General features: G+C 44.1%; 1 protein-coding gene across 1 annotated transcript in view; it reads right to left on the reverse strand.

Annotated features, from left to right (window-relative positions):
- Positions 1-850: 850 nt before the first annotated feature.
- Positions 851-25,670, reverse strand: part of ACD1 (Pheophorbide a oxygenase family protein with Rieske 2Fe-2S domain-containing protein) — a 35,647-nt gene continuing 10,827 nt past the window's right edge. The window contains exons 4-7 of the mRNA XM_086519632.1: positions 2,539-2,675; positions 2,271-2,430; positions 1,452-1,727; positions 851-1,244 (exon numbers count right to left, since the gene is read on the reverse strand). Of these exons, the coding sequence (XP_086375758.1) occupies positions 990-1,244; positions 1,452-1,727; positions 2,271-2,430; positions 2,539-2,675 (828 nt within the window). The 3' untranslated portion in view covers positions 851-989. The remainder of the gene's footprint in view (positions 1,245-1,451; positions 1,728-2,270; positions 2,431-2,538; positions 2,676-25,670) is intronic.

A 25,670-nucleotide genomic window follows, 5' to 3' on the forward strand; every position in this document is an offset into this window, starting at 1 on the left:
GGCAGACTTCAGCTTTTCAAAGACAATAATAACTGCCTCTCTTAGGTCTATTCTACTCTTGTTGCAGTTTTTGGTCTTGAACAAGCAAACCTCATCCTACATCATGGATGCAAGCACAATAGATAGCTTATGGAATCACGTGTGCCTAAGCTAACAAGCGCAGATGCAATGCAAGCCAAGCCCAGTTTTTCAGTGTTTCTCACTATTAAATGATCAAACTTTTGTAATAACCACTATCTCTAATGAGTACTAGACATCCTCAACATGGTTCATGAGCAGCCTTGGCAGTCTGTCGTCCTTGTAGCATTTAAGACCTTGACCATATGTCTAAGCTTCTTCAACATCAAGGGCAAAGCCAAAGCTTGCATATCAGAAATTACCACCTAGATTTATAGTCTTGTCTTGATGTTATTCTCATCCATTTCCAACATGCTTAGAAGACTTGAGCATACCAGTGTTGACTCACCTCATGCATATACCAAGCAAACCAAAAGTTCAGGATGGTTGTGAGTGGATACCTTTAAATCATCGTTCGTTTTTTAATACTAAATCTTGAGATTGAAAAAACCAAAACAATTCTCTTCCCTGCTGTACTTAGTTCTCTTTCTCTAACATTCCTTATGCTTGTTAATTGATGCACTAGATAAAAGTATTTACAGTATCATGCCACTTATTGGATCTTCAAATGATTCACATCGATGCTGATACCTCGCTGATATGATGAGAAGTTTTGCTGACTGCAAATTAGGTACAAAAAAGGATAACAAACTGCTATCAAAATGTCATTTATTGGCCATCAACAAGGAACAATGACAAATGACACTCCACATGAAATTAAGACTTAAGCATATCAACAAGAAACATTATGGAAAGGCGCAAAGTTGCCATCAAAGAACAAAGGATCTAGAGCTGTACACATATCGTAATGTTACAAGCAATTCCTGTACATAGTGAAATAATGCAGTTCCCCTGGATACAATATTGCTAGTCTAATCAATCTTTGAATGAACATAATCCGTGAAGACAAAATTCTTTTCCAGCTCTTTCAACAGGAAGACAAAGGCAGTACTGAGAGCTGCTCCACTTGCCAGTAGAACTCTAATTCCTATTTCAGGCGGTATGCCTGCGGTAGCTGCAAATAAGACAGCAGACCCAAGAAACACCTTTTGAAGAAGCTTGAATGTTTCGTAGGCACGGTTGCATGAAGAGCACTTGAGTGTATGCTGCTCAAAACGATCTAGCATCTGTCAATTTGAGCACAAAGAGCTAGTTATACAAGGCTCACTTGACACTCAAAACACGCATGATGAAGCATGGACAAATCCAGAGAACGAAATGGCATATATTGATTAGCTTCTCTGAATTGGTCCATGTTTTAGTATGGACCAATGCAGAGAAGCTCATCAAGATATGCCATTGAAACCACTGACAACAAGAGCACCAAAAATTACCTGTTTCCTTGTCAAAAGTGTCGAGGGAAGCGGCCCCCCAACGCTACCAGGAGCCCAATCTGGCTGTCCACCCCCATGGCGGCGCAGCCAGTTCCGGAATGCAAGGACTAAGCGGTCAGCTTGAGTTGGTGTGAAGGTAATCTTTGTGTACTGGCTGTTTACATCAGCAGCATTTGTGTTGTTGCCATACAAAAGCTTCTCTTGGCCTTGCAGAACTATCATGTCCCCATCATAAACCTTGTTTGAGGTCCAATGTTCATGCCATCGAGGAACCAACTGAAACACCAGAATCACTTGTTGATTGACTGCAGGCATAGGTTTGTAAAAGACATATTGCTTTCATTGAGGACGAATGGAAGGTGACATGCGAATGTGGCACGTGCAAGCTCTTTCCTCCCCATGTTGGCTATGCATGTGTGCAGGTTTACCTCACCAATAGTGACTACAAAAATCTCACCGAAAGCCAACGAGATTCGTGAAGCCTGAAGGCATTACCTACACAAGGGGACAGAACTAGACGCTTACGTAAAGAACTCTCCAGGTCAGGAGAAACTTGAACAGGTGGGTGATGGCGCTCCTTAGGAAAAGGAATCTGAAGGCAGCATACCTTCCTACACTGATGAGAGCGGCATAGGAATGAAGTTATGCTATGCATGCTTTTTGAGAGATAATGATGGTCTCTCAGAAGAAAGTGGCAAAAACCTTCCTACCTATAATCTTTGCATGGGCAGATAACCTGCTGCTCGTTTTTAAAAAAATTGATAGTGCATAAGGATGCAGCAAAACCTCATGGACCACATAGGAAATGGTGTGTCATACCTGCCACCATGCCGGCCCAGGCATGAGGAAGCGGAAGAAGTTACGGGCACTGCAAACAATGGAACGAGTTTTCCCAGGAGCTAGTGGAACATTGAAGGAGCAGATCCATACAACCCAAGTCTGTTCTCCAAATAGAAAATTCTTCACAGGAATTTCTATCCTGGACAGGTTGAAAAGGGGTGGAAAACAAAAAGCCATGGATCACAGTTATAAGCATAAAATCTGAACTATTCAAAGGCAGTAAATAACAACTCAGAGAGGAAAGTACTTATTTATTGCATAGCATGGTGCCAAAAATTGAGCAGTTATTTTGGGCGTATCCCAATTTGAACCTGAATATCCCCATTCACCAGAAGACTCTAGTTTAAACGGTAAAGGCTTAGCTCTGTCCCTTCTCCCCGTCACCTGTGACATTTTGCGAAAAGAAAAGATTCAAAAAACAATTTACACAAAGAGCCCCGCTGCATGACAATGTGACTGACGAACACAATGATTTCTCCCAAACCTCAGTATCTCATAAGTTGCACTCCATATATTCCTTACTGGTGTTGAATGAGACATGAAATACAAGGCTGCATGCACAGGATAGTGTATAATTTGGGGTATGCTGGCATATATTCTATTATTGTGCAACTAAGAAATTTCCGCATCCCGAGGTAAAGAGCCTGGAAGAAGTTTCTAAGACTCTCTTAACTTAGACAACATAATGCACAAATTGTTTCTCCAACAACTTTTGCGAGGTGTAATATGCACATGAAGTTCCAATAAACTAATTTGCTTCAAGAATTGTAAAGATAACCAAACTGGCTGACAAAGATTGGATGAGAATGTTTCATTAAAACAAGAAGAAATCACATGGTTGTACAATTCATATATGCATTTTAGCCTATTCTAAAAGGTAATCTCCATTTAACTAGCACACATCGACTTGACCTGTCATGTGGGCATGTCAGTAAAACCCTTAGAAAACCTAGGGAGATTAGTCAGGCAAAGTCTACCGCGATTGAATGACTGTCAGGTGCACATTGGGTGTGTGTGCCACATGGGCATGCTAAACCTACTTCCAGTGCCAAATAGTGTCTACAAAGCTTAGGGGATTTAATTTGGCAATTGTGCGAGTCTGTTTGCACAACCTCAAGTCCAACAGATAAGGTGTTTTTCAATCGGAACCCTCTTTGCATAATACATGTGTTTGAATGGGTGTTGTTACGCTTTTGGTGGACATCCAAAAACACCAGCATGTAGCCTAGGATAAGTGCAACATGTCAGTCCTATTCCCACATCCAATGCATCATTCGGTAGGGAGAAACAATCAGTTCACTCCACTAAAACTTATGTGTTTGCATGTGCACTCACACAACAGCCCCTACCTTCCCGTTCTTTAGGTGCGTAGTTGCCAAGAAACTCGTTTCTCAAATGAAGAAACTTGCGAAACATTTCTAATGTTTCAAAACTTCTCTCGCAAAGTTTCGAAGATGAATGCTTCCTACTAGTCTCTATGTCACATGGTCTTACACACTTATTGCATTCTCAACTCAAGGGGAGTTTTCGACACTCTCCTAGTCTTTTATAAGTAATCTTTGCATCAAGGCGTTATGTGTAATAGACTTTGACAACCCAAGCCGAAGATCTAGAGCAGAAACTGAACACAACGGAGCTGAACTGAGAGAGAGAGAGAGAGAGAGAGAGAGAGAGAGAGAAATGAAATGAAATGCTATATTAACGTCTTCAAAAGGCCAAAATGACCTATGAGACCAAGCTATTACAAAATTGTGAATCTGATACCATGTCTGGGTACAAAAAGACTAGAACAAAAATACACTACTACTACTAGAATCCATCCTCATCTGCACTCTGGATGTCGAGAGAGTATGGCTCGAATCCTCTGCTGTAGTCTCCGTCGATGCTGTGTAGCCCCTCTCCTCAATTGTGGCCGTCTGGATCTCCGTAGCTCCAGTGCTCGGTCGATGAGAGTGCCCATAGTGGTCGAATGAGTGTGGGCAGAGCTCTGCAGTGATGGCTGCTCCTCTGGTTGTCCCATATCTAGTGAAAAGAAATCTGTAATCCGTCTCTGGGACTGTCTCTCTCTAGCTCTCCCCAGTAAAGTGCTCTATATCTGTGTAACTCAAGTAGATATAGCCCAAGACATCTCTGATCCTCATAACTCATGACCCTAGAGAAAGGACCGAAACCCTCTCTGAATAAGCAATGGAAACGGCCCCGAATCTCATAGTACACTGTGCAATGACATATGTAATGTAGCTCTGTCTCTGGCTCTAGCTGGCATAAACGGCATATCCGGTATCCCTCTGAATCTACCAGTCTCAATCACCAGCTGATGTGAGGATGTGCGTATCTGACCAATGGCACACCTCAAACCATGAGACATATGTGTATCCATGTAGCTAGGTCGAATCACAAACCCATCTCCTGTGAGGTGGAGAAGATGGTCTCTATAGAAAGCCATCTTCGTGCCCAACTCCTGTGGCAGCTCTATCCATGTCCTCCTGGTATCCAACTGGATCAGGTCCTGACGAATGAGTCTAGTAATTTCCACCAGTGTAAGAGACATCAAGGGTGTCTGAAGAGAGTACTGGAAAGGGGGCAGCATGTCCATGCTGAAGCCATGCATCTGAAACCATGATGTCATCTATGCATACCAGTATGAAGTGTCCCCCTGAAGAGCTAACTATCTGGAAGACTCAAGGGCCAGTCTAGCGTATCTGTCTCTAGTAGTGTCCCACAAGCTATGCACAAAGGAGACTGGTCTGGTGGGCGCCTCAATCTCCATAGGAGGGGCAGCTAGAGAGAGAGAGAGAGAGAGAGAGAGAGAGAGAGAGAGAGGACACGGCAAAGCGGAGTTCAGCGCACAAGAGCACTCGCCCCAAAGATTGGTGCCCCTTCTCGGTATTTCGTTTTTATTGAGCTTCAACAAGTACAATGTCCAAGATTCCTCTCTGTGGCAACCTCCCAAGCTAATTTGCCTTGAGAAGAGGCCCTAGCGTGTTTTTTAAAGGCCCTTGGCCTGGCCCAAAAACGCTGGGACTGAACTACTGAGCATAAATGCTGGGCTGATTTGCAGTAAAAACGCTGGCTGCCTATCCATCTGCTCATCTGCTATAGGCCCCTCTGGAACAATCAAGGGAGGGCGCCCCCCCTCTTGGCTCTACAGCTATGCTGTAAGTGGTGACCCCCCCCCTGCTCATATATATGCACATGGGCTGGCTGCCCGACCCACTCGTCCAACACCACGACCCTGGTAAATAGGGGGAACACAGAAGAGAATGGGGAAAAGGGCACCAGATGCACATAGGGCTCAAGGGAAAAATACTGGCAAGACTAGGAAGAATACCCCCCAGCCTGCAAGAGCCTAATGGCCATGGAACCAAGCCAAACCCAAGGCTAAACATGGCTAAACACAACCAGACATAAGAAAACAACCTCACACTAGCCGGGCATAGCCACAAAACAGCCCTCACTCCCTAACACTTGTCCCTTAGAGAAACTGGGACCGACTGGACGAATCTAGAGAAGATGCTCCGAGGGCTTTGGCCTCCATCCAGCAGTTTGACATAGCCTTCTCTGGAGGGCATTATTTAGAGCACTCCAAGATTAGGAGGGTTGCATCTTTTCTCAAAGGAAATGCTCGAACATGGTGGTCCACTCTTCTTCTGAGGAAAGAAGCTCTAGTCAAGTGGTTGAAATTCAAAAGGCTCTTTATTTCTTCTTGGCTGATCCGGGAGTACGAACATGATATACGAACTGCTTGGAAGCATCTTCGGTTGACCAAGGGAGATTCTTTGGACGCTTATTGCGAGACGTTTTGGGACTCTTTTCTACCAACCTCTTCATTTAAGAAGGTCTCTTTTAAGGAACAGATTGAGTGGTTTTGCTGCAGACTCCCTACAGAGATCCGAGATTACTGCTTGGGGCAAAAGTCAAATTCTATCCAAGAATTAATGGGTCATGCAAAACGGGGTCTCTTGATACATTCGGGAAATTTGACTTGCCCCACTGATGAGATCTTGACTCAGAGAGCCCGACAGACCTCCAACACTGAGAGTAGAAAGAAAAAGAGTTCCCAAGAAAAGAAGGGTAAGGATGCACAACCCCGACTGACTCTTCGAGAAAGAGCAAACTATATCAGAGAGGGGAAGTGTTTTGGTTGCGGGGAACAAGGGCACATCCCCGCAAAGTGCCCGAAAAAGGCACCGCAAGGACCTACTAAAGACAGGCCAAAGAGTTCGAGAGCAGCAGAGGAACGTGGCAGAAAAGGCAAGATGAAAGTAGGATTGGTACCAGATTGCATGGGTACTGACCCAAGCCAAATAGATGAAAGTACAAAACTTTGCCGAGCTTGGTGCAAAGTGAAAGATCAAGAAGCCTTGATTTTCTTCGATGGAGGAGCCAAGCCAACTTCATTTCACCTGAATTGACGGCACGGCTCGAGATTACACCCGACAGGATGGGACCACCAGCACAGGCAATTCTAGCAGCACCCGGACGAGACATAGCCACTACACCTATCATTGGTAGACTTCGGTTGCATTGTCAGGGGTATTTAGGGCACGAGGACTTCTACATCATACCTTTGGAAGGCTGTGACGTTCTCCTAGGAGTCCCTTGGTACCATAAGAACAACGCCGTGATCGACTATCGAGCAAAGAAAGCAGCCTTGACGAATGAGAAGGGCCGAAAAATTGTACTTGATGTAAAACTGAAGGGCAAGTGTCCCTATTCTATCGGCTTCGGTCATTTCCAAATTAATGAAATCCAGTCTCTTTGTTTACTCGATCTACTTGAAAGAGTTAAATGATGAACACAGAATGAACATGTATGAGCTTGACAGAGAACGCCAAGATTTTCTCCACACACATGCTGATTGTTTCTCTGAGGGCCTGCCAGACGAGTTACCCCCATCTCGTCCTGAGGATCACACTATTGATCTCATTCCTCGAAGCACACCACCGAACCGGCCACCTTACCGTGTTAGCCGAGCCCAGAATGAAGAGATCATGAACCAAGTGAAAAACCTTCTGGAAATCAAGCCGAGTACTTCACCCTACTGCTCTCCAATGTTGTTGGTTTTAAAGAAAGACGGATCTTGGAGAATGTGCATTGATTACAGAGCTCTCAATAAAATCACTATCAAAAACAGATTTCCGATTCCAAGGATCGATGATATTCTTGACCGACTTCAAGGATCCTCTTGTTTCAACAGGATTGATTTGAGAGGCGTATATCATCAGATCCGAATCGCTCCGGGAGATGTCTACAAGACGACCTTTCGGACAAGTTTCGGTTTATATGAATTTTTGGTGATGCCTTTTGGCCTTACCAATGCGCCAGCGACTTTCAACCGAATGATGGATAAGATTTTCCGAGAGTATAGATCATTTGTTGGCACTTTCTTTGATGACATTATAGTCTTCTTCAAGGATGAAGCAGAACATCGACTATAACCGGCCTGTACACAGTAAAGGGCGGTACCAAATCTACAACCTGTTAATTACACACAAAGTCCTGATGGAAAAGAGAGACTTGACACTTGCATCCAGCGGCTAAAATGCCGTGCACAATGATGACCGACACCCTGTTGGCCCCCAAAATTGGCGCCCCTTGCGGTATTTCTTTATTCGATTGAGATGGGAAATCCCCAAGCAACTTTACAAGCTGTCCAAACCTGTCTAAGGCTGTAATTTCAGAATTTGGCCCAATTTCGATAGCATAACGGCAACATAACCTGTTTAGACCAAAAGCACAAGTCCGAGGTGACTTCCCATGCAATTCTAGAGCTTTTCTGTGGGCTGGTGAGAAAACGCATAGCGCTGTTTTTCACTGTTACAGGCTCTAAAAAGTTCCCAAACACCTGTACAACCACACTCTAGCTTCCTCGAAGCTTTTGTGAAGTTCTGGTGCACTTTAGGAGCGAAACCCTAAACCTGCAATTTTACACAGCAGGCTGTATTTCTCTGTTTTGGGTGGAGCTAATGCATCAACACGCTCCCCAAGACCTCTTGCACACAATGGGACAGTTGCCTTGTGATTTGGAGGAGTTTTCACGCGAGCAAATTCGCGTTCCTTCGTGATGGAGCTGTGCGTACCTGTGGGGGATTAGCAATTAGCTAATCCGGTTCCTGTTCAGAAGGTTCTTGCCTTAGCAAACGCGCATAAAACCCACACGGCTGTACATGATCATCTGAATAGCCCAACTAGTGGGGCATTACGATATGTGCAAAGGGGAGAGAGAGATGCGCAAGAGCAAGTCGTCGCGCTACATAGAGCAAAGGAGAAGGCAAGCTTTCCATTAGAGCTGTAAACATGCACCCACTACTCACACACACACTGTAAGTTCACTTGTGAGTCAAATCAGTCTCCTCTCTCAAATTGGGCGCCCCCTCTTCATGCTGGAAGTGGAAAATCCACCTGGAGCCGCCAGTGTCCAGTTTGCCCCTTTTGAGTTATTTTTCTAGTTCCTATTGACTTATAAAGTTATAAGTGACTTGCCAAGTGGCCCTAATTCCATCCGGCGCACACAAACTTCCATACTCCTCTGAATTCAGTGCTAATTGGCCCAATCAATTCCAGACTGACCGACCTAGACTCTCGATGTGAGAAACCCGTTCGGCCGCAGCCGTTTCACATTGGCCATGCAATGTCCACTTGCACCTTTTCAAAGGTCCCGGGGAGAACAAGTAAAAAATGAAATAAATAAAAATATGTAGTACATATTTAAAGAAGGCAACGGGAAAAATACACCTCCTAGTGACACACCCCACCCTTGAAATATTGCAAGCGACCTCGCTTGCATGCTAATAATACATGCTGATATCTCTTGATATCACATATATTCTATGATGGTAATCCAAGATATACATGCTTCCGGAAATGTAGTGTTGGACGATTAAACAATCCCACCAACCTGGCTACCACACATATATCAAGCATAGAAGTCTTCTGGTGTACTCTAAAGCACAAACTTCTCTAGCCAAATTCTGTATGGAAAGAGTAGATACAATTGCTTAACTACTCTTTTAAGCATCATGAACCATGCTCTCACATTGCGCCATAGAGCTACATCGAGTCACTGTGGGTTCCATTTGAAAGGCTTCAAGATATAGTTGCAATAGTCGAGGTGAATCAACCAATTCAGACTCTTCCATCCATTTAGCATCCAATGATGGATAGTTTTTGAACTTCACCAAGTAGCGTCTTGCAACCTTTCCTCTAACCTTCCTTTCTTTATGTGCCAATATCTGTTCAGGAACAAGAATCTCATCCAATTCTTCCACTTCGGGCTATTCCTCATCAGGCATATTCTCTGACACATCACAAACAAAGGGCCTTAGAAGGCTGACATGAAAAGCATTATGTATTTTCCAGCCTTTTAGTAGCTTCAACCTATAAGCTACATCGCTGATCTTTTTTGAAATCTGAAAAGGACCATAATATCGCATACTGAGCTTAGGAAACAAACATTCCTTGCCTTTCCTTTTCCGTAACCTTGCCTTTTCAAGCGCAAAACCCAATCACCAAGTGAAAATACAAGTTCACGACAGTGACGATCAATAGCTTTCTTTTTCTTAGCCTGACTCAAGAGCAATCTTTATCTTCCTGTATGTTTCATCCATATCTTGCACATACTTGTCTACCTCAAATATCTTGTCCTTAGTCTGCAAAATAGGCGGGACTTTCTTCCCTCCTTCCACTATCTCAAATGGTGCCTTACCGGTTGACGTATGCGCACTGTTATTATAGCATATTCAACCAATGGGAGATGGTGTTCCCAAGTTGCCTTGTGCTCTGACACAGCATTTAAGCAGATCCAGGACAATAGAATTTACCTCTTCTGACTGTCCATCAGTTTGCGGATGAAACGAAGAAGAGAACTTTAGCGTAGTGCCCATGTTCTCAAACAATGCCTTCCAGAAAAGACTCGTCATACGTGGATCCTTGTCACTTACAATTGATTGAGGCATCCTGTGATACTTGAAGATATTACTCATGAATATCTTGACCATGTATTCTGACTTTATCTTCTTCCTAACAGGAATGAAATGGCCCTGCTTATTGAACCTACAAATGATAGTCCAAATCCTATCATTGCATGTTTGCGTCCTTGGAAGATCAAAGATAAAGTCCATTGCTATGCTTTCCCATGGCCTATCAGGGATCGGCAATACCTGCAGCAATCCCGGGTTGCTTTTGTCTGTCAAATTTGACTTTTTGGCATACTAAGCATGATCTTACGAATGTGTCGACATCTTGACGCAAAGCTGACCAATAGAAGAATGCCTCAATCCCTTTCACTGTTGCATCAATTCCACGATGCCCAGCATAAGGTGGAGCATGACTTTCCATTAAACCCTTTGGCCGTAACTGTTTAGTAACACAACTTTCCATGCATCGTGAGAAAGTCATTCTTAAGCATATAATGCTCATGATGTTGCCCATCAACAAGCTGGTCATAGATCCTTGCAAAATCTGAATCTTCAGCATATTGTTTCTTCATTTCGTCTAATTCACAATGGTACGGAATTGACACTACTGAAATTTGGGGCTTTCGTGACAACGCGTCAGCCACCGCGTTCTTTTTCCCTTGCACATGCAAAATCTGAAAATGGAACACTGACAAGATGTTTGCCCATCGCATGTGCTTCTCAGACAACTTCGTTTGTGTGAGAAAATATCGCGAGGTTTGATGATCTGTTTGGACAACAAAACTCTCGAAATCCATGTTCCTTCACGATGGGGTTGTGCGTACCTGTGGAGGATTAGCAATTAGCTAATCCGGTTCCTCTTTAGTAGGCTCTTGCCTTAGCAAACGCGCATAAAACCCACACGACTGTACATGATCATCTGAATAGCCCAACTAGTGGGGCATTACGATATGTGCAAAGAGGAGAGAGAGATGCGCGAGAGCAAGTCGTCACGCTACATAGAGCAAAGGAGAAGGCAAGCATTCCATTAAAGCTGTAAACCTGCACCCACTACTCACACACACACTGTAAGTTCACTTGTGAGTCAAATCAACCTCCTCTCTCAAATTGGGCGCCCCCTCTTCATGCTGGAAGTGGAAAATCCACATGGAGCCGCCATGTGTCCAGTTTGCCCCTTCTAAGTTAATTTTCTAGTTCCTACTGACTTAAAAAGTTATAAGTGACTTGCCGAGTGGCCCTAATTCCATCTGCGCACACAAACTTCCATACTCATCAGAATTCAGTGCTAATTGGCCCGACAAGTCCCATACTGACCGACCTAGACTCCCGATGTGAGAAACCCGTTCGGCCGCAGCCGTTTCACACTGGCCATGCAATGTCCACTTGCACCTTTTCAAGGGTCCCGGGGAAAACAAGTAAAAAATAAAATAAATAAAAATATGTAGTAGGAAAAATACACCTCCTGGTGACATCGACATCATCTGCTACAGGTCTTTTAGGCATTGCGCGATCACAAATTAGTTATCAATGCCAAAAAGAGTGAAATTTTCGTGCCGGAGATACACTTTTTGGGACACATCGTCTCAGCAGGAGGAGTACAGATGGACCCGGCCAAGATTGACACTATACATGATTGGCCAGATTTAAAGAATTCATGAAGTTAGAAGCTTCTTGGGCTTGTGTTCTTACTATCGGCGGTTCATTTGAAAGTTTGCAGAGGTAGCTTCCTCTTTCTACATATTGACACAGAAAGGAGTCCCTTTCTCGTGGGGACCGATAGAGGTGACTGCCTTTCAGACACTTAAAGAAAAACTGACTACTCGATCAGTGTTTACTTTGCTGGACTTGCAAAAGTCATTTGAAGTATATTGTGATGCTTGTGGTCGTAGTCTTGGAGCGATCTTAATGCTAGAAGGACATGTCATTGCCTATGAAAGCCGATTGTTTTCAAGGCCAGAATTGACAACACAGATTTATGAGAAAGAGCTTTTGGCAATGATCCATGCTCTTACTCAGTAGACATTACCTACTCGAAGCCGATTTCACGGTCTTCACTGATCATCAGAATTTACGTTACTTCTTGTCATAGAAGCAGCTTTCGGAAAAGCGGGTGCGGTGGGCTAACATCTTGTTACAGTTTCACTTCCAAATTGTCCATGCTCAGGGACAAAAAAACTTGGTGGCAGATGCTTTGTCTCGGAAGCCCCTAGTCTTGGTTATTTCCACGATTCAGCTTCGAGGACATGGTTGATCAGTACGCCACAGATCCAAATTTTTCCAATGTATTTACTCGAATACAAAATGGGGAGGTAGTAGCAGGATATTTCATACCGGATGGCTACTTAATGAAGAAAACGATGTTGTGTGTCACACAGCCGTTGAGGGAAAAGGTTCTGACTCAATGCCATTGTTCACCTTTTACGGGCATCGCGGCAGCGACACCACCTTGAGAGGTGTAGAGCGTTACTTCTTTTGGTCGAGACTCAAGAAAGATGTGGACGACTTTGTTCACAAGTGTGTAGTATGCCAGAAGGTCAAGTTTGATAGGCATACGACACAGGAATTGTAACAGACTTGGACACTCCAAGTCGAGACTCAAGAAAGATGTGGACAACTTTGTTCACAAGTGTGTAGTATGCCAGAAGGTCAAGTTTGATAGGCATACGACACAAGAATTGTAACAGACTTGGACACTCCAAGTCAAAAATCAATCGCGACAGCACCAAATAACCACTTCAAAACAATTCACAAATCACAATAGATTTGCACTGGCCCGGCGGAGTTCCGTGCCTAGAGATATTGGCCCCAAAGACTGGCGCCCCTTTCGGTATTTCTTTTTGTATAATCAATCATCATAGTACAAGAGAGTGGCTAGGGTTTCACTCTCAGACTCTACGTCCAGATGCTCTGAGAAGTGAGGCCCTCACCACTAATTTAAAGATTACAAGGGATGCCCAAGAGCAGAGCCCCAAAAGCTTTTAAAATAAAAAGCTCTCTCTCTTAGAGAGTCTTTTTCTCTTTTTTTATTAAAAAAAAAGCAAAATTCGCGTCGCTCATCATTTTTCAAAAAAAAAAAAAGCCTCCGCGATTTTCGGAAATTAGGGTTTCTGACAAAAATTAGGATTTGCAAGAATTTTAGGGTTTCTGGCAGAAATTAGGGTTTCTGTTGTCCGCCACATCATCACTTTGTGACATACCCCCCTCTTGAAAGCATTGTAATCGACCGCGATTACGCCTGCAAAACCGACAAAAGCCATAAACCGTCTTACCAGACACTGACTGTTAGTACCTACGTACTAGGAACACACATCTAGCACATGTACAAAATCGACAGTCACATCACACGACATCACAAGACATCACCAGACATCACATGACATTCAATATTCATTCGGATCTTAGACCATGATTTATCGGCAATGTAGCTAGCAATCACATCTAGGTCCAATCAGGACCTCATCGATGTTCGATTGACTAACCCCTATTGCAACCATGTCTATTCGAGATCAATCAGACCAAAATGCTGCAGTCATTTCGGCTATCAATTCCTACACTCACAAGAAGTCAAGAACAAATCAGTATCATTATCAAGAATTCCATTTCATAAAGTCATCCAGCAGAATACTGTCAGCTCTCAGTATCCCTGAAGCTCAAAGAGACATCAGTGACTTTAGTATCAAAATCGAGGCATCTGTTGACAAAGGAGCGGAGTAACACCCCTCTTGTGTATCCCACTGCACCAAATCTTCGGCCAAGCTGAGTTTCTGGGTTCCGTTTGGAGTAGACTATGCTAAACCAAAACATCGAGGTAAAGTTTCACAATCCGAGGAGTATCTGTTAGGTCCTCCTCCTCCATCCACTTCGCATCAAATGCAAGAAAGTTCTTGAACTTAACCAAGAACCGCCTTCGGACTTTACCTTTCTTCGTATCATTATGTGCCAAAATCTGTTCAGGAACAAGGATCTCCTCGTTTTCTTCCACTTCAGGTTGCTCATCAGCTCCCCATCATCAGGCACATCACCCTTAACAAGGTTCAAGAGACTCACATGCAATGCATTATGATTCCTCCAAGTATCTGGCAGTTTCAATCGGAAAGAGATATCATTTATCTTGTCAGTGATCTGGAAAGGCCCGTAGTATCGCATACTAAGCTTTGGAAAAAGCCTCTCCTTTCCCTTTTTCTTTCGTAGGCGTGCCTTCTCAAAAGTAAGAGCACCCAATCATCCTCCTTCAATTTCAAGTCGCGACGATGGCAATCCGCTACCTTTTTTTGTCGTTTTTGAGACTCCTGCAAAGTCTCACGAACCTTGGCAAAAGCCGTATCCAAATCTCACGAATATTCATCCGCTTCAAATATCTAATCTTTCGTGCTCAGGAAGGATGGAACCTTTGCAGCACTTTCAACAATCTCACATGGCGTCTTCCCCGTCGAAGAGTGTATCGTGTTATTGTAGGCAAATTCCACCAAAGGTAAGTTCTTTTCCCATTGAGTGTTCTGATCCGAGATATAAGACTTCAATAAATCTGAAATCACTGAATTGGCAATCTCAAATTGCCCGTCAGTCTGCAAGTGGAACGATGACGAGAACTGCAACTGCGTGCCAATGTTCTCCCAAATTGCCTTCCAAAACAAACTCATAAATCTGGGGTCTCTGTCGGAGACAATTGTCTCAGATGTGCCATGTAATCAGAAAATCATCGTGATCATTTCTGTTTTCTTGGGAGATCAAAAATGAAATCCATTTCAATACTTTTCCAGGGGTGGGTGGGTATGGGTAAAGGCTGTAACAATCCCTATGCCTTATGCCTGTCAAACTTGACCTTCTGGCATACCAAGCAACTGCGCACAAACTCTTCCACATCCTTTTTGAGTCTCGGCCCAAAGAGGTATTTCTCTACCCCCTTCATGGTGGTAGCAATGCCGCGGTGACTCGTAAAAGGTGGACAGTGGCATTTAGTCATAACCTTTTCCCTCAACGGCTGTGTAACGCACAACATAGTCTTTTTCATCAAGAAGCCTTCCCGAAGGGAGTATCCGACTACTGTCTCCCCATCCCGTATTTGTCTGAAAATATTTGCAAAATCTGTATCTGTGGCATACTGATCGACCATATCCTCGAAGCTCCTATGATGTATCGCGGAAATAGCCAGATCCAACGGCTTCTGAGACGAAGCATCTACCACCACATTCTTCTGTCCCTGCACATGGACAATCTGGAAGTGGAACTGTGACAAGATGTTCGCCCATCGCATCTGCTTTTCCGAAAGCTGCTTCTGTGACAAGAAGTAGCGCAAACTCTGATGGTCTGTAAAGACAGTAAAATCCGCTCTGAGTAGGTAATGCCGCCACTGAGTAAGAGCATGGATAATCGCCAAAAGCTCTTTCTCATAGATCTGTGCTGTCATCTCCGGCCTAGAGAACAAACGGCTCTCATAAGCTGTGACATGGCCTTCTTGCATCAAGACCACACCCAGACTACGACCACAAGCATCACAATATACTTCAAATGACTTCTGCAAGTCCGGCAAAGTCAAAATAGGTCCCGTAGTCAATTTCTCTTTCAATGTCCGAAAGGCAATCACCTCTGTGGGTCCCCACGAAAAAGGTACTCCTTTCTGTGTCAAGGTATGCAAAGGGGAAGCAACCTCTGCAAACTTTCGTATGAACCGCCTGTAGTACGAACACAGTCCCAAGAAGCTTCTAACTTCATGGACATTTCTCAAATCGAGCCAATCACGGATAGTCTCTATCTTGGCCGAGTCCATTTGCACTCCTGCGCTGACACAATGTGTCCCAAAAAGTGTATCTCTGGTAGGAAAAAATCACTTTTCTTTGCATTAATCACTAACGTGTGATCTCGTAATGCCTGAAAGACTTGAAGCAGATGATCTCTGTGTTCTGCCTCATTCTTGGAGAAAACAATGATGTCGTCAAAGAAAGTGCCAACAAATAGCCTGTACTCTCGAAAAATCCTGTCCATCATCCGGTTAAATGTCGCAGGAGCATTGGTTAAGCCAAAAAGCATCACCAAAAACTCAAATAACCCAAAAGTCATCCGAAAAGCTGTCTTGTAGACATCTTCTGGCGCGATTCGGATCTGATGATATCCACTCTTCAAGTCAATCCTGCTAAAGCACGAGGATCCCTGTAACATGTCGAGTATATCATCGATCCTAGGAATCGAAAATCTGTTCTTGATGGTGATTTTGTTGAGAGATCTATAATCAATGCACATTCTCCAAGATCTATCTTTCTTCAAAACCAACACCACTGGAGAGCAATACAGTGAAGTACTAGGCTGGACAAGACCCTTTTCCAAGAGGTCTTTCACTGGTTCATAATCTTTTCATTCTGTACTCGGCTCACACGATAAGGTGGCCGATTCGGTGGCGTGCTTCCAGGTATCAGATCAATGGTTTGATCTTCAGGCCCTCTGAAAAGCAATCGGCATGAGTGTGGAGAAAAATCTTGGCGTTCTTTTGATCAGGTCAAAACATATTCAACCTTTATCCATCGTTCAGTTCTCTCCCAAAAGAATGAGTAAGAAACTGAAGTTCATCAAGTACAATCTATAAGCCCTTCATTTATCAAAGTCGCTTTCTCGGCCCGGTAGTCAACCACGGCGTAGTTCTTGTGGTACCAAGGGATCCTGAGTAGAACGTCACTCACGTGCCCTGAACACCCCTGTCATTGCAAACGAAGTTTGCCAATGCTCGGTGTAATGGCAACATCCCATTCGGGTGCCAGTCGAACTACCTCCGCCTGTGGAGTCAGTCTGTCGAGCGTAATTCCAAATCGAGCCACCAATTCCAAGTGAAAAGAAATTGGCCTTGGCTCCTTCAAAAGAGCTTCCTGATCCTTCACTTTGCCCCAAAAGCAGCAAAGTTTGTACTTTCATTCATTAGATTCAGTGCAGGTCCCACGCCATGTGGTACCAGTTCTGCTTTTCTATCTGCCTTTTCTGCCACATTCCTCAGCTTCTCTCGAACTCTCAGACCTGTCGTCGTCTTTATCATTCTGTTCTTTCTGTGCCTTATTAGGGCACTTCGCGGAGATATGTCCCTGTTCCCCACATCCAAAGCACTTCCCCTCTTTGATGAAGCGAGCTCTCTCCTCAGGAGTAAGCTTGGGTCGTGCATCATTTTTCTCTGGGTTGCTCTTTTTCTTTCTACTTTCATTCCCAGAAGTCTGTTCAGCTCATTGTGTCATGGCCTCATCTGTGGGGTAGGTCAGACTGCCAGAGTGAATGGCAAAGCCCCGCTTCGCATGACTCATCAACTTCTGAATAGAAGCTGACTTCTGTTCCAAGCAGTGATCTCGGATCTCTGTAGGTAGACCCAAGGTAAACCGCTCAATCTGTTCTTTGAACAAGATCTTCTTGAATGAAGAGGCGGGTAGAAAAGAGCTCCAGAATCTTTCACAATAAGCATTGATTGTATCTTTCTTGGTCATCTCAAGATGGTTCCAAGCAGCTCGTATATCTCGTTCATATTCTTGCGTCACAAGAAATAAAAAGCTTCTTAAATTTCAGCCATTTAACTAGCACACTCTTGTTAAAAGAAGCGTGGACCACCAAGTACGAGCATTCCCCTTAAGGTAAGAGGTAGCTCTCCGAATCTTGGAGTGCTCTGAATAGCGTCCTCCCGCGAAAGCGATGTCAAACTGCTGTATAAAAGACAAAGCCTTCAAAGCATCTGAGTATCCTGAAAAAGTATCAAACTTGATCGAGTGGCCACCTTCCTTAAACTCTCGGACTTTCTTGCTTTTATCTTCGAGAAAGTCATACTGGTTGGCTTTGTAAAAACTCTTCTTGTTCGCATAAAAGTTTCCGTCATCGGAATCTGAGCTGTCTGTAGACGAGTCCTCAGTAGAACTGTCAGTCTCTGGGCGAGATGTAGCCTTCTTTGCCTTTTTCTTGCCCTTTCCGAAGCTTTGTTTCTTGCTTCGCTTTTTACCTTTTCTGTCTTCTTCGCTCGAATCCGAGGAGCTAGAAGAACTATCAGAAGAAGAAGAAGAAGAAGAATTGGGTACTCCTTCAAATCGAACACGCTTCTTCTATTTCTTTGCCTTGTCAAAAGTCGACTGACTACCCAAATAACCTGGAAAGTCAGTGCTTTTCTTCTGCTTTTTGCCGTGCTTTTTGGCTTTCTTTTGCGCGTCAAAAAGCGGAGCAATCCGTGCATCAACCACGTTCTCCAGTTCCTTCTCCGTATATTTTCTTGGAGGCAGAAGGTTTCTTGAGAGCAGGTTTCGGGAGTGGTGTTGTGGTTCTCTGCCACTCCATCTATACCTCTTCCAAAGAGGTCTGGTTCATATATTTTGCCATCTTCGAGTCCTTGGCAAAATTGAGCATCATCTTTGTTGCATCGCTAATCAGCTGGCGACGCTCCATCTCTCGCCACTCCGCCTAAGTAGGCCAAGGCGGGCCATACTCTCTGTCGGAATGTTCGTTGTGATCCCTGCCCGCATCTCCAAATGTAGAGGGAGTCGACTGATCATTGCCTGAAGCCATAGGTGCCGCGGAAAAAAAAATCGGGGATCGGATTTCTCGTAGAAGGAGAGAAATCGGCCATGCTCTGATACCACTGTAACAGACTTGGATACTCCAAGTCAAACATCAATCGCGACAACACCAAATAACCACTTCAAAACAATTCACAGATCACAATAGATTTGCACTGGCCAGCGGAGTTCCGTGCCTAGAGATATTGGCCCCAAAGACTGGTGCCCCTTTCGGTATTTCTTTTTGTATTAATCAATCATCATAGTACAAGAGAGTGGCTAGGGTTTCACTCTCAGACTCTGCGTCCAGATGCTCTGAGAAGTGAGGCCCTCACCACTAATTTAAAGATTACAAGGGATGCCCAAGAACAAAGCCCCAAAAGCTTTTAAAATAAAAAGCATCGGTTCTCTCTCTCTTAGAGAGTCTTTTTCTCTTCTTTTTTTTTTTTAAAGCAAAATTCGCGTCGCTCATCATTTTTTTTTAAAAAAAAAATTAGCCTCTTCGATTTCCGGAAATTAGGGTTTCTGACAAAAATTAGGATTTGCAAGAATTTTAGGGTTTCCAGTAGAAATTAGGGTTTCTGTTGTCCGCCACGTTATCACTTTGTGACAGGAATTACTACAGCCTTTACCCATTCCCACCCGCCCCTAGGAAAGTATTGCAATGGAGTTCATTTTTTATCTCCCAAAGACACAGAGTGGACATGATGGCATTTGGACTGTCATCGATAGATTTAGCAAGCAAGCTCACTTCATTCCAGTGAAGAAAACAATCAAGCCGGATCATTTAGCAAGACTGTTCATTGCACAGATTTTTCGACTACAAGGCATGCCTGAGACAATAGTCTCCGACAAAGATCCCCGATTCACGAGTTTGTTTTGGAGGGCTATTTGGGAGAACATTGGCACACGGTTACAGTTCTCATCATCATTCCACCCGCAAACAGAACAGATGGGCAATCTCAGATTGCAAATTCAGTTGTTCTAAAGACTCAATGGGAAAAAAATTGCCTTTGGTGGAATTTGCCTACAATAACACAATCCACTCTTCGACGGGGAAGGCGCCATTTGAGATCATTGAAGGTGCTCCAAAGGTTCCACCCTTTCTTAGCACTAAAGATAACATTTTTGAAGCCGACCAGTACATGAGGGACTTGGATACTGCTTTTGCCAAGGTACGGGAGGCTTTAGCGAAATCTCAAGAACGACAGTTGAAGGCAGTAGATCGACATCGACGAGATTTGAAATTGAAGAAAGACAATTGGGTGCTCTTACGTTTTGATAAGGCACGCCTAAGAATAAAAGGAAAGAAGCGGCTTTTCCCAAAGCTCAATAGGAGGTATTATGGCCCTTTCCAGATAAAAGAAAAGATAAATGACGTCTCCTTTAGACTCAAGCTGCCCGATACTTGGAAGATTCACAATGCATTTCATGTGAGTCTATTGAAGCCTTTTAAAGGCGATATGCCCAATGATGGGGAGCCTGATGAGCAATCCGTAGTGGAGGAAAGCGAGGAGATACTCGTTCCAGAATAAATTTTGGCACACAAGGACAAAAAGATAAAAGGTAAAGCGATTAGGCGGTTCTTGTTTAAATTCAAGAACTATCCTGCATTGGATGCGAAGTGGATGGAGGAGGAGGACCTAGCAGACACTCCTCAGATTTTAGAACTTTACCTTGAAGCATTCGGTTTAGCATAAGTCTACTCCGATATAACCCCGAATTCAGCGAGGGTGAATCTAGTACAACGGGTTTGCACAAGAGGGGGCTCACTCCGCTCTTTTGTCAACAGATTACCCCGATTTTGAATAGAGTCAATGATGTCGCCTTTGGGTTTCAAGGATACTAATAGGTTGAGTAGTATTCTGTTGTATAACTTTATGACAGGAATTCCCAAAAATGAATATGATTGATTTGTACTTGACTTGTTTGAGTGCAGGAACTGAAAGACAAAATGACTGTAGGATTTCGGCCTCATAAATCTCTATAGACATGATTGCAATAAGGATTAGTTAATTGGGCATCAGTGAGGTCCGGAATGGATCTAGATACGGTTACTAAATACCTTGCCGATGGTCATGGTCTGAGATTTAAAATGGATTTGTTTGTAATTTGTCATGTGATGTCCTGTGATGTGACTGTCATTTTGTACAAGTGTTAGACATATCATGTCTAGTGCGTCGGTGTAGGGTGCAGCGGAATGAATGTTGTATTTGCTCAAGATTAGTATGATCACGAACAAAGTGAGTGGATATTGTGCATGCAAGTGAATGAGACCGAGAGAAGGAGAGAAAAGAGATACGACACCCGAGAGGTTGTAAAACCCTCCTCCGAAGGCCCCACTCTCGTCGGCGAGAGGGGTCTAACTTTGATTGCACAAAGGTGTACAATGATAATGCATGGACTGATGCAACGGGGACTAGGTCGATGACGACGATGATGACTTTAGGGCTGTTTTTGGTCCTCTTCTATCTGCTGTCCTCAAAGGGGGGAATTGTTGAGGATCTGGAAGATCTTGGGCTGTTTTCTTATGGCTGAAAATCCCTGTTTTACTGCTGTTTTTATGGCTGAAATTCTCTGATTTGAAGAGGTTCATATAGCTGACAAAAACGCTAGGTTATTGCACTGGTCAATCTGCGTTTTTGGGGCTGAGGTCGAGGGCTGAAAACGCTGCCTTGCTGTGGGCTAAAGCTGCGTTTTGGTGGCTGAAAACGCTGAGATTCTGCAGGCCTTGCTAGCGTTAGTAAAACCGTTGAGGGTTGGCTGAGATCGCTGAGTCAAAAACGCTATTGGCTGGGCTTGATGGCAATAGGCTGAGGTGGGGAAAACGCCAAGAAAGGGGGTTGCTGGCGATGGCTGAAGCTTGGGAAACGCCAAGGGATAGATGGCTTGATGGCGATGTGGCCTCACCAAGATGGCTTGGGGAGGGTCTTGCTGAGAGAGGGAAGGAACACATGTTGCTTGGTAGCCTGCTGTGCTCCTTGCTCATCTGCCCTATTGTGCTAACTTGGGTTTGCTTATATATTAACTTACCCAATTTGCCCTACTGAGTTCCCAACAAAAGTCACTTAATAAATAAGTGAAAAATGTCATAAATAGGGAAAAATAGGATAAAGTCACTTGAAAAATTCCCAAACTGACTCTGATGGAATCTGATGGAAATGATTATGCTTATGCAATGTGCAACAAGAGGATATGCATCTACACTGAGTGACTGGGCATGCACGGTCTACGAATAGACTCACAAAAGTGCCAGATCACTTCTAATCTAAACCGACTTGACTGACGGAAACCCTGTTATGGTGTAGCTTGTCCACGGACACATAGGGTTGGGATGTGTCACGTGGCATCCCCTCCTTTTCAAAGTGAGGTACTGGTACCGAACTGTATGGCGTCGAGGGAGATCGCCAACAGCATCCAGAATCCTAGAAGGGACTCTTCGCCGGCCCACTCTGATGTGTGGGTTGTGCGGTACTTGAACTTCATAAAGGTCTGTAACGCTTGCTTCTTTGGGCCGCGCCGAAAGTGACACAAAGTCTTCTGTGGCTCCTTCGATGCTTCAACTTCGTCTAGAGACCGGCTTCTTCCGTCTTCAAGAATCTCCATGGCGGAAAATTCCTGAAACCATCTCCAACACAAAACCATGAACATACCCATTCCATGTAAAGTGAAGGAAAAAATCCTTGTCTTCTCTAAAGACTGTATATGCAATGTCGATGAACATAGAGACGGAGTGACAACCCGTTCATCAAACACAAGCAAACAATGCGCTCGAATCTTTCTCTTAAGATCTAGAGCAATCAACTGTGGCAATTCACAACGGAAATGCCCATGCTTGGTGCTCACACTTTCATGTGCTCTTTCGGGTACTGTGTCATGCCAAGGAAGAGACATGGAATGTGACTTCCTTACATACATACCTTTCAGCTTTTCATGAACAATCCGCATACATTCGTGCTTATCCATGAGAGAAACGTGCTCAGCATACAATATGTCAGGCCTAGGAAAAGGGATCACCTAACGATGCTGACTAAAATACAAGAAACAATCACGAATGAAGCATTCGAACAATGCGTGTGTATCAATCATGCGAACACATAATACTTCCTGTAAGGGTTCTTTGGACCAAGGCTTGAGAGCCAAGATCGCTTCTTCCTGAATGATCGAATTGTCTTGTGGGGGTTCTTTGGACCTCGACTCGAAAGTCAAGATCGGTTCTTCGTGATTGATCGAATCTACAACGAGATTAGTTTCACTAGAAAAAGCATCCACTAATACATCATCCTTGTGAACAATCACATCTTCTTCATGCAACTCATCATGCTTGGGAGAAATCACATCTTGATCATACCAATCATCATGCTTGTCATTGTCATCCAAACCATCATGCAAATCATTATCATTCAAATCATCATGCTTGTCTTTATCATCCAAATCATCATGCACATCATTATCATTCAAATCATCATGCTTCTCATAATCATGCAAATTCTGTGTGTCATGCTGTGGAGAAAGAGAGACTGTCAGAGTCTCCTTTTCCTGAATCCTTTCAATCTTGTCCTACATATTAGCAATGAGAGATGGAGAAGGAGCAATGTCCTCTCCATGAAAGACAGTAGGAGAATCACTTTTGGCATTGAGAGTTAAAAGTGTTAGCCTCAAAATCAATGACAGCATTAGTCTCACGAAACCATCGAATGCCCAAAATCATATCACATCCTGAGAGAGGAGAAACAACAAATCTTCTAGTGAAGGCAATCTGTTGAATTGCAAACAACACATCAAGGCACTCCTCCGTGATGAGAGCGTCCATACCGGGACGAAATCCAGAGACCTCGATAGGAGATCTCGGACTAACTTCGAGGCGGGCTCTCTCAACAAGAGAGCAACTGATCACATCATGCATACTACCAGGGTCAAACAATATGACAAAACGGTGCCCCGACGTACGACCATAACATTTAATGAGAGATTCATCAATGGGAGGGTCCTGAGAAACTTGGGGCACTCTCGTGTTATCATTCATTGCATTGACAGAGGAAGTGGGTGTTGTGGGTTCTTTAGATTCATTCGATTCAAGCTTAGGACATGTTCTTTTTATGTGACCCTTAATATGACAATGAAAACAACGACCTTCCTTGGAATAAGTGCTTTGTTCTTCCGAAGTGATGTATCCTCCTACAATTCCTTGTGCTACCTTTCATCTGGAGTAAGCTTAGGTTTAGCAATTGTGTTAGCCTTACCCTTAGATTCATTGGAAGAATTCTTTGATGAGAGACTGTTGGAAGATTGGTTAGTAGAGTTATCATTCTTACCATTCTTACCGCTCTGAGGGTTCTGAGAAGTCTACGAGGTACATGTGGAAGTCTTGTTCTCCTTCGGCTTTCCCTTGTTGTGCTTCATCTCCTATGCGAGAGCAATCGCTACCGCCTTGTTGAGATCGATTGGATCGAGTACCTCGACATCGTACTTGATATACTCGTCCAAGCCAAAGAGAAAAGCCTCTTTGCGCTCATCATCCGATTTTCGTAATTTGAGTGCCTAGCTGCAAAACAAAATTAGAAAAAGACATGACTGGCATACCATTTTGCTTAAGAGAGCGCCAATCGTGCGAGGTACTGAGGTGGCATAAACCGTGCCTTAAGCTTGTCTTGGAAATCAGCCCAATCGAAGGAAAGGGGCGTGAATCCGTCGGCTGCCTCTAGGTGTGCGGCTAGCTGTGCCTCTTGCCATGCGTGGTACCAATTGATGGCATCACCGGCAAGGTACATAGCTGCCGTCAAAACCTTGCTATTTCTTGTCTTCTTAGTTGTCGCAAAATAAGCATTAAATTAATGCAACCAAGAATGAATAACTGTAGCATCCATCTTACCGTCATACTTACTGAAAGTCAACTTCTCTGGGACTGGATGGTTGGAATCCGTGTCGTGGCTTGCGCCACTTGACGATCTTTGGGTGGTTCGGTCTTCGAGGCTAGCACGTGGAAAATAAATTCTTGAGTGCGTAGCTCCCTTTGAGCTTCACGCTCGGCGTCCCTTTCTGCTTTTCGTTCATTTCGTTCATCGCGCTCGCGTTCGAAAGCAAGGCGATTGGTTTCTTGTTCTGCCAACGCAACGCGATTCGCCTCCAAAGTGACGCGAGTCGCTTCTTGTTGTACCAGCATCATGTCCATCATTGACTCGACCATCATCTCCATAGGAGTTAGAACAACTCCTATGGAGATGATGGCGAAGGGGGAGGGTTGGAAAAATCTCCTGGTGGGGAGAATCCTTTGTCGCCTCTCTCATACTCATGACCTGTATGCGAAGTATCCATTCCACTTCGGGTGACGACCATGCACTAGGATCTTTGGTTCTTAAGTTCACGAGGAACTTGGGTTCTTGAAGGTCTTGGTTCTTGGATTCTTGGGTTCTTGAGGGTCTTGAGGTTCTTGAGGTTCTTGAGGTTTTCTTTCGCTTGCAAATCGCGTTTGAGAAGGATCTTCTCTTCACCCGAATTCTACTCTTTTCCACGGGCACACCCCTTGGCGGCCTTGCACTCACACCAAGGTTGCTTTTTCCCACCTCACGTCGATTGGCCGGCCGCTAAGTGCACGTTCCGCTCTCAATGAGAGGCTGGACAAGCCCTTCTTTCTTGGGATTCCTGTCACTCTTCAACAAAACACGATTAGGAATCGACACGCCCAAGTAAACTTGGGTTCGTGCGACCGCAACAAGCAAAAAAATTCTTGTGGTTCTTGTGGTTCTTTCCTTGAGTAATGCAGAACATTTCCAAAGCTCTGATACCAATGTAAGGTGCAGCGGAATGAATGTTGTATTTTCTCAAGATTAGTGATCTTTATTTGCTCAAGGTTCCTTTTAGTTCTTAGGGAAGGAGAGAACCTTCCGTCTTATGGAGAGTGCTATGATCACGAACAAAGTGAGTGGATATTGTGCGTGCAAGTGAATGAGACCGAG

This window comes from Adiantum capillus-veneris, chromosome 9 (genome assembly GCF_014529385.1).
Source record: "Adiantum capillus-veneris isolate H3 chromosome 9, ASM1452938v2, whole genome shotgun sequence".
In the NCBI taxonomy this organism is placed as follows: Eukaryota; Viridiplantae; Streptophyta; class Polypodiopsida; order Polypodiales; family Pteridaceae; genus Adiantum; species Adiantum capillus-veneris.